General features: G+C 41.6%; 1 protein-coding gene across 5 annotated transcripts in view; it reads right to left on the bottom strand.

Moving 5' to 3' along the window:
- Positions 1-5078: 5078 nt before the first annotated feature.
- acot7 (acyl-CoA thioesterase 7) overlaps positions 5079-9943 on the bottom strand; it is a 54526-nt gene continuing 49661 nt past the window's right edge. For all 5 annotated transcript variants that reach the window (XM_028994817.1, XM_028994818.1, XM_028994815.1 and 2 more), the window contains one exon: positions 5079-5474. In XM_028994817.1, the coding sequence (XP_028850650.1) occupies positions 5376-5474 (99 nt within the window). In that variant the 3' untranslated portion in view covers positions 5079-5375. The remainder of the gene's footprint in view (positions 5475-9943) is intronic.

The raw sequence follows: 9943 nt of genomic DNA, 5'->3' as shown, positions 1-9943 counted from the left end.
AGGGAGGGGGCCGCGCGGCGTGGAAGGGGCTACTACGTCCCCTCACGTGCCGCTTACTTTACTGCCCTCTTACGTAAGACGTCGCTCCGCCCCCAGCACGTGATTAATTAACGGGATTCGCTTAATAAATACTGCAGATAAATACCGCGGCACACAGGCTTTATTCGCGCTGATGAAAGGGCATTATTAAAAGAAATAAAAAAATCTAGTATTTTTGTCCTGGGCTGATCTCTCTTGCTCACATGTCATTTAAAAATAAGAACTTTTCTTGGGTAATATGTTAATATATTATCTCTGGACACCCCTTTACTATTTCAGGTAAGAAGGGATCAGGCCACTGTTAACTTTATATTATTTTTGACGTGTTGAGCAACAGGCTCAGACTTTGCAGCTTTTGCTGCAGAAGGCCTGCTGTGCACTAGACATGCCTTATGGCCATTTTTTCCCTTTGCATGCAGGAAAATGCTGTTCTGCTCTAATTCATCATGATTTTAATGATTGTTTTGCTGAATGAAGGTTAGTCTTGCATTTTCCCAACGCTGCATACATGTCTTAATGCGATAAAATGCCCTCACATGCGTGGCTCCAGACATCACGCCATGTTGTCTTCAGTTGCCTCCCCGATGCCTGCTGCGTGTGTGTTATGTAACCGTTGTGGTCTTAAGTGATTCACATAGAAACACAGGACACTGCATGAATGGGTCTGCACATCATTCACATAAAAAAAAAAAAAAAAAACATCTACGGACAAGAGCTCAAGATCACATATAGGTTAGAATAACCTTAGAGTCCAGTGAATACAAAAGTCTATGCGTTATGTACACAAAAAGGACCACAATTAATCGTCTGTTAGGAGAAAAATAAGCTGGGTGGATAACTGTGAAGGGCAGCACTGTGGTGTTGGTGTAAGAATCCTCCGGGTTCTCCGCTTTCCTCCCACGGTCTGAAGGCATGTACACTAGGTGGATTGACGACTCTAAAGTAGCCGTAAGTGTGAGTGTGTGAATGAATTGTGTGTGTGTGACCCGCTGGCGTCCCGTCCTGGGTGAGCCCTGCACCCAATGCCTCAGGAGTAACAGAACCAAGGATAGAGAGTCAGTGAGAGAGCATAGTGCACACCCTTAATATAATATTTTGTTGAAGCTACTTTTGATTCAATTATGGCATTCAGCCTTCTTGGAAAGGAGTCTATCAGCATGACACATTTTGACCTGGCAACATTTGGCTAATCTTCCTTGCAAACCTGCGGTTTTGGCCGAGGCCGTGTACATGTTATATATTCATTTAAAAAAAAATCCATCATTCTTATTCAAAGTGATGTTAGATACAGTAGGTTTTGTTTCAGTAATATTTGGAAAATTGACTTAAACATCATTGGGCCTAATCACATTTCAGTCCTTTTATCATATAATGACATAGGTATGATGTAGACATTTATACATAGACGTCATAGAATGACATTATGAAATCATGGTCATTACATAATAAAATAAAATAGACAAGAGAGTGGCAAACATTTAAATACTGCTGCATAATAAAGTGGTGCAGGGATATGACTGAAGACTTACTTAATTACATTTAAATCCACATGTATTGTACCACTAGGCTGGTGTCTGTGGTCAGCTGTGCAAAAGCTGACTTTCATTTGTTGTTTTTTTTTTTTTTTGAGGTTTTTGCTGGCTCAGCAGGGGGGTTTTGCTCTATAATGACACCTAGGGTTGCATTTCCAGTAAATCCACAGTTTATGGTGGAGGGCTGTCTTTGATTTATCATTGAATGACTTGAAAACAGAGGAGAGAGGTGAGGTGCATTTCATTTGAGGGTTGAATTAAGACACTATTGAGATCTCAAGGCTTTTAAGGATTCTAATGTACCATGTACTGTAAATGTCTTCTACACTCATGATTGTTAGGCTACAAGTCAAAGGCATGAATGGGTTTATACATATTAAATAAGCTAAGAATCAATTAACACATACAGCCCTACACCAACCACACACAAGGCAGCGTCTTCTCTCTGGACAGACCCTGGACAGACCTTGTAGGATTTGATAATGCACGAAAATGTGAAAGATTTGCGAGTGAGACAGGAGCGAGAGAAGCAGGAAGTGAGGGAATGGCGAGCCCTCACCAACGTGCAGCCAGGTGACCTGGAAATAAAAACTGACAGAAGGCATCCCCGGCCAGTCACTCTGCAAGCCCCAGGCAGCGCTGCATCTGAATTCGGAGGTCCCGGGACCAAGGCAGTTTACCAGCAAATCCCTGCCTTGCATTTGTGTGCGTATGACTACATGTTGAAATCACGCAAATACCTCTGTCGTCAGCCATCAGTTCCTGAGAACCTGTGGCTTGAAACTGGTGAGGTCTAGTCATTATGCCCTTTCCCACAGAAGGAGGTCTTTCATAGTCGGTGGAGCCAGGAACAACCGTCTTTTGTGGTCTTTTAATCCGGCCCATAGAGCATTTGTATAGAATTACTGAATTTAAGTCATAATTATGACGGCTCTCATTTGTTTTGGTTGAACCGGGAACGACAGCAATGTCTTTGGTGTGGGCCAACTTTGACCATCATATTAATAAATGTACAAACGACATATTTTTGACAAAGTGGAAGAGCCGTGTGCCTGCGGACAATCGAATAATGCGGTGGCCTCATTCTGGCTTTATATTTGTACGAGCCGCCCACCTACACTAAGCTGTGTTTAACCGCCATGTAACACACATCCCAACATGCAACATTCAACTATTTACATCCAACCTGCTCGTTTCCTTTTCTTTCTTGGTGTAGCAGGCATTTCTCCGAACTGAAGGCTGATCAGCCACACAGTTCCCACTAAAAGTGAATGTAAATATTAACACTGTAATGCCTTTTTTATGTTTAAACTGGCCAGGCCCGTCTGACAAATTTTAAGAGTCAGTGTGGCCACTGATGAGAATGAATGTGTTTTTGGGTAGCCAAGCCTGCGAACTGTGGGCTACTTCAAGAACTACCTGTGACTATTACTGGCACCTTTACTTTACTTTACTTAGCAGACACTTTTATCCAAAGTGACATATAAGAGAAGACACCAGCAATTCTCATTCGGTTTCTATAGATTTTGAGTTGCAAAACTAAGAGCCCTGATAAGGCCTAAGATAGGTTTTGGGCTAGGGAATTGTTAAGTGCTAGACACATTTTTTATTTTGAGCAGTGTGTGTGCATGTGCGTGTGTAAGTGTTAGACTCGTCTGAAATACTTTATAAACAAGTGGGTTTAAAACTGCTTCTTAAAGGTGGTGGTAGTCTCGGCTAGTCGAATGGAGCCAGGGACAACAAAGGAGAACAGAGTTGATTGGGATCGGAGATCCCATGAAGAGGGAATTTTCGGTATCATTTCATTTGCAGATCTGAGAGGGCGTGCCTATGGACCTATGGACACACTCATAAAAATGTTGTTGATGCCGTCTGTCCAACATCACTTCAAAAATTCTTACTTTCAGATTAAAGTGACATTAATTCTTGGAGGAGTTCCACAGGGGGGTGCTGCCTATAACTGCACTCCTAGGAAATCATGGTCTTTGTGGTGGACATTTTAAGACCATGTGGACTAGAGCTGACCATCTTGGTAAACCCGACTGGTAAATAGGTGATGTGTCATTTTTGCATCCTGCCACGTCACCTATGCTGCAGGGAAGGTGCTTCCCTCAGGTCAGAATGTCCCCACCACCATCCTACCAGTTGTTGCAGGTCTACATGCAAACAGGATTTCACCTTGTCTTTGTTCATTCAGTAGGTTAGAATTTAAGGCATTCTTATCATGATATCAATGAAATGTCTCACATCTGGTGAATGGTCCCTGTTTTTATTCTCTCTATACCTTCAAATCCATTCCTGACAACCTCAGCAGGTCCGTGACCCCATAACATGACAAGCACTGCTTCACATAAGGCAAGCCTATTTAAACGAATGGATGAAAAGAAAAAACAATCAGGTCTCTCACTAAACTGCAAGTGTTTATGGGGACTGGTGGCGGGAACCAGTGGATGATATCATTCTACAGCCCACGTTACGACTCTTTCCCATAAGAACTGAATGGTTCTCTCAGCACTAACCCTCCCCCACGTCTTCCCAGGAGGCCATGGAAGTTCACCAAGGGATAAAAATAGAGCTGTTTTCTTTGTTAGTTTCACTAGAAACTGGCTTCTCCAACGTGAATTACGGTACATTGCTTATACCAATGTACCGACAGCATCATAATTGCAAAAAATAGCTCACCTGAAGGTATGAAAGTTGAGATGAACAGGTGTGTGTGTGCATATTCTACAGCTATACTGCCTTATTTTACAATTTGGTGTTTATGTACTGCTTTTAGTGCTTATAGTGTGCAACAAACAGCTGCCGCCAGAGTGAGGAAGTGAGGTGTGCAAGGGCTGTCAATCATCACTATGCCCACTATCTCCCATTTTAAACTTAGGTTATTGATTTAACAACAGGGTGTAAGAAATAACAACTGTAAAAATCCTGAGGATAGACCTGATGTCTTACACTGTACAAAAAAAATTCCAGCATGAATGTGTGTTGAAGGCAATGCGTTTTGGAGTCCAAATATGAGGCAAAATAAACAACCAACACAAATTAGAGAGTGCAGTTCATTCCCTTGTTCATTTTAAATGGCACATTCCCACAGCCTGCATGTATTCTCCACGTAATGGATGATCTTCAGACGCCAACTTGTGATCACTGGAAAATTACTCCATTTAGTCGTGATTTGTGAATTGCTGCTGATGGATGGCTTGTCTGTTGGGATGCACTCGCCTAATAAAACTGTCAGATATCTGTCTCCTCAGCCTGCCCCAGCCTTCTCCCTGCCGAAGCTCCTTCACCGCCCAGCAGACAGCAGCAATTCAGCGATGCTTCCTGAACGAACCGTATTTCACTCTCTCTTTTTCTCTGACTTTATAGTGGCTTTAAATCAATTTTGGTCAATTTTTTTTCTCCATGTGTATTGTTAATCTTTACAGAAAAATCAAGCAGAGGCTGGATCTGGGGGTGTGACATCCAGTCCAGATGGTTTGCACAGAACAAAAGACAATATTCGTGTAACTTGTAACATGCCCTTTACTGGTGCACGAATTTACCACAATAAATAAAAGATCCAAACAGAAACAAAAAGGAAACGGTTTAATTTACACACACAAGCAGATGGCCTTGTTGTGCATCACTGAAACAATTTACGGAGCACAAAAGATCAAGTAAAATTTTAGATAAATATTTCATTAAATATATACCCTATATATTAATCAAGATTGTATAATGTTGAAGGTTCCTACAGTAAAGTCACCAGGAGACAATGTAATAAATCCTTTTAATATGCTAGGAGGACGGTCATCTGTGACATCATTGGTGACGTTCCTTATCCGCAAGCCTTTTTGCCTTGTTCTGCAGGTACCTCGTTTTTCCCTCCTCAAAACGCTTTTGCTCCTCCTCACCTTCCAACTGTAACAGACAAAAACAGAAAAATACATAAATACATACATATACACACACACATATATACACACAAACGCTGAACTGGTGCTAGATGCGGCGCTATGCACTAAACATGTGGCTTGTTCGCTAGAGTAAGGTAAGGTGCACAAATTCTGCATCTTGAAGTAGAGAAACTACCGTTTTTTTTTTGTTGATAGACCAGAGTGGACTGTGATGAATGCCTCTTACAGTGTGTGCACTTGTGCTTGACTACCGACTTCATAAATGCCTCTCGGTGGGGTGTAGTCACTGAGCTGCTGTTGGTTGTCCAGTGTTAATTAAACCACACAGCGTTGCATGGATTTAAAAACACATCAACGCTTTTCAGGCACACTGTGACACTCCTCCTCAGTGCCATCCTTTAGTCAGATTTTTTCCTCAAATCTTCACCCTCTATAGGCCACAGGCCACCATCATCTCAGAACGTGCTTGTTCTGCTCTTCTCAGAGCCGGAGTTAATGATTTAAGCCCAAAGCTATTCTGCCACAACAGCACGCTATACATTAGAGTGAAAAACATCAGTGAAACTGACAGGTGACAAACGTTCTTTCCATCTTCTCCTCATCCTGTCCCATCCTTCCTGAATGGAGCTGTTGACGCCACGCCCCTTGACATTTTGTCCGATTCTCTTGCTGTAGAACTATAGTCAGAGCATCCTAAAGGTTTGTGGTCATCATGCCAGTCCCGTTCACCAAGGACAGAAAAAGGACCCGAAGCCAAGATGTGTGTGCAGTGACTAAATATGCACAGCTCTTGTGTACAATGCACTTGCGTACAACCCATTTGGGAATAATATGTTTCTGCATTGATTATCCAGATCAATGCCTCTGAATGCATATGAAAATTTCATTGGCTTTGCCCAAAAATTTTATTATAGCCACTGTGCAACGGTAAAAAGTTCATTGGTTGTTTCACAAAGGCTCACTGGTGCAAAAATGTCTTGCACGGACTGAAATAAATAGCCTGTAATTTGTGAGACTCCCACACACTCAACACAATATTGCAGCTACAAAAACTATAAGCATGCCATATAACACAGTTCAGTTCAGTATATTATATAATCTATTTTATGTAATTTAATTATTCGATAAAACAACAAATCATTTGACAATAGAAAGTAATCATGCTATTTTTCATTATCTATTCATAACTCCATGTAAGAAGAGAACAGTTCTATTGCATATTATTTTCAATGCTGTGAATTGACTATGATGCAGTAATGTGAAACTGTGTTTCGTTTGAGCTCATGCCTACCAAACCAAACATTAATAATACAATGCAAACAAACCAAGTGATTTTGGTACCTCAATTTCATTTCCTAGGCTGCACTGGAATATTCATTCATTCATCGTGCAAACATTTCGTACGCAGCCAGGTAACAGCACCTCTCTCTCCAGCATCATCCCTTCGGTCGTTTAGATAAGATGACTAATTACAGTTGTAATTAGCAGTGAAATGCTCTTTGAATGTGACCCACCCCACCTACCTACTGAGATGCTCTACACTAGCTGCCTTTATTGATTTATTGCCGACTGTCTCCATGGGGTGTCGAACAGTGTTTATAGTGGCGGCTGTGGCCTCAGCTCAGTCTTTCTTTGGCTGATGTCATACGACCTTGAAGGAACTCCTTCCTTAGTAGAGCGATGTCCCCATTTCCCAAGGGATGTTATAAATGTGTGTGTGTTTGTGTGCATGGTGCTGTGAGCATTTTTGTCTGTGTGTGGGTGCTGTGCAGCCCTCATATCACACAAATTGAACTAGAATGAAAGGAGCAGGACGCTTTACTCAGAGAGAGGGTCTGGGCCGATGCCCGGGCGCTGGTGACAGGGAGGCTGAGGGAAAGGGACCCAAAAAAAACAAACAGGTGAGCACTTTTCTACACACACTCTGACATAGGACGTGCTGGAGTTTAATGTTTCAATCATGCTCGTAATTTAAAGTGAATACTAGCATCTCACAGAGGGGTTCTGTCATCTAACTTCAATTCACAGCAATGTGGGATCAGTAAACCACAAAGTATTTTCCATATACCAGTTCCTGGTAAGACCTACATAATATTGAGTAATATTTTTACCGTGCTCACCATGTGATACACAGCAGCACAGCACACACAGTGAAATTTGTCCTCTGCATTTATCCCATCACCCTGAGTGAGCAGTGGGCAGCCATGACAGGCGCCGGGGAGCAGTGTGTGCTTTGCTCCGTGGCACCTTAGTGGCACCTTGGCGGATCAGGATTTGAACCGGCAACCTTCTGATTACGGGGCCGCTTCATTAACCGCTAGGCCACCACCATCATATTACTCTACCATTCTTTTCACTCCATTTGCAACCATTAAATTTTGCAGTAACAATTCGTGCACAGACATGCACCCCTATTCTCCTTCCATTGACATATCTTTATTTATGGTCATTTCTATAAAACCTATAGGCTTCAAGAGAACTTCCCATTTATGTCATTTAAATGAGAAAAGTCACATTTCACACTCATGCTCATTCAAGTACAAATTTCAGAGTTCAAAGTTCAAATTAAACAATTTAATTCATTCCAATGTTTTTTTTCCATCTACAGTCACAGGGGTGGAGAAATGACTTTTTCATCGTTCTTGGTCTCTGAAAGGTTATTTTCATCTTAGCCGGAGTTCACACGGTCCATTTCATGATAATGGAGACACATTTCTCCAGACAAAACACCACAAGTCTTGTATGGACCAACGTTTCATCACTGTTAAAGAATTGATTCCTAACCCTAATTTAGACTGAGTCTAGTGCCTTCATGCATTAACCAACTCTACTAATGAATTTGATTAAAGAGCTATTAGAAGCAGCCGCTTGCACCATTAGTCCATGATTCATCTAAACTTGCGGTGCGGACAAGCTGGCAGGATTATCTGCCCGGCATCTGGTTGAAATAAACATCCTCTTGTCGTTGGCTTAGCAGAGGAGTGCATTATTATTACTTCCATTCCCAGCGCTTTAAACACATCCGATCCAAAATGAGGTGAGAGAAACATCTGTCGGGCTGAAGGTGACACGGCGTCGTTCCTCACCCTGCACACACCACCCCGGCTGGGCTGAATATGAAGAGTAATGAGATCATGCATATTAACCACCTGACAGTGCCATACACAGACTTCTCTCACGGCACAACCAATCATCCTCCAAGTAACCATCCTGACCGTACCACCGACCTGAGCACACACACACAGTTCTCCATTCCATGTCTCTCACACACCTTTAAGTAATTCTCCCCTGATGCACGGACGCAGAACATATTGCAGCCATGCACACAAGCTCGCATAAAGGCTGTTTCTCATTGAATTGCACGCGCACGCACACATTATTAAAATCCCATCATGTAACAGAGTATATGTATATGTTAACATACAGGAAGAATGAATATCAGTAAGTGGTACAGTACCACAATTCTTACTGCATTCTGTTGGTTTAGTATGAGTATGACTTTTCAGGATGGTGCCATCGTGTTCATCCTGGTATAACGTTTCATCACCTAGCTTCATAGTGATCATGACCATTGTAGAGACACACTAATTTTTTTTTATTTCCCTAAGAATCAAAATCAGATTCTTGATTAGTATGCTAACACACACAAAAAATTAGGTTCCAGCCATTGATATATCTCAAACACATGATAATATATGTTATACATACAAATACATATATTATAAAACAGCACAATGTAATAATGTTCAGACTACACAGTTTTCAAACTTGCGGTTTGCAAGGGTTCATACTACATGCACTGAGGGTCACACTAAAAATGAATGACGCAGTGGGGTTCAACACTGACATATATGCTAAATTTGACTGATCTTGTCTTGTCTGACACCTTGGTGATGGTCAAACTCAAACTCGCATTCGTGAGGTCCGTCTCCAAGCCGTTCTCTCGCTCAATCGCTCCACAACAAATAAATGATCCTCTCAGTGTTCTGACTATTACTTTGAAAATTTATGAAGTCTTAGACATTGTCCTGTGGCACGCGCTCTCATCTCTCTCCTCGGCCCTCAGGGCCCACTGGTTCTTCCATCAGAAAAATTACACCACCCGATTACGCTACTAATTTAAGCCTCTTCTGCACATAAGTGTCGTCTGTACGTAATGAAGGAGGCAGTTGAGACCAGCGGGACTGTTACTAATGTGTAACCGTTCAGGTGGAAATAAAACACGTGTTGCTGGTGCACAGCTATTCAATGAATAAATAAATAATAATAAAAAAAAACGAATAAAAAATAATAAATTTGTGCAGAAAATGAGATTATTAATTCATCACAGCTCATGGCATAAGAGATTTTAGAGATGTCAATTGATGAAAAAACTTACATTTTGCAATGAATTCATCATGATTTATAAAATTCATGACGAAGGCTTGTTATAATGCAAATGCATTGTGAGAAAGAGGCTTATAACAGGTAGTC

This window comes from Denticeps clupeoides, chromosome 10 (assembly GCF_900700375.1).
Source record: "Denticeps clupeoides chromosome 10, fDenClu1.1, whole genome shotgun sequence".
NCBI lineage: Eukaryota > Metazoa > Chordata > Actinopteri > Clupeiformes > Denticipitidae > Denticeps > Denticeps clupeoides.
This window is presented reverse-complemented; position numbering and strand designations above follow the sequence as displayed.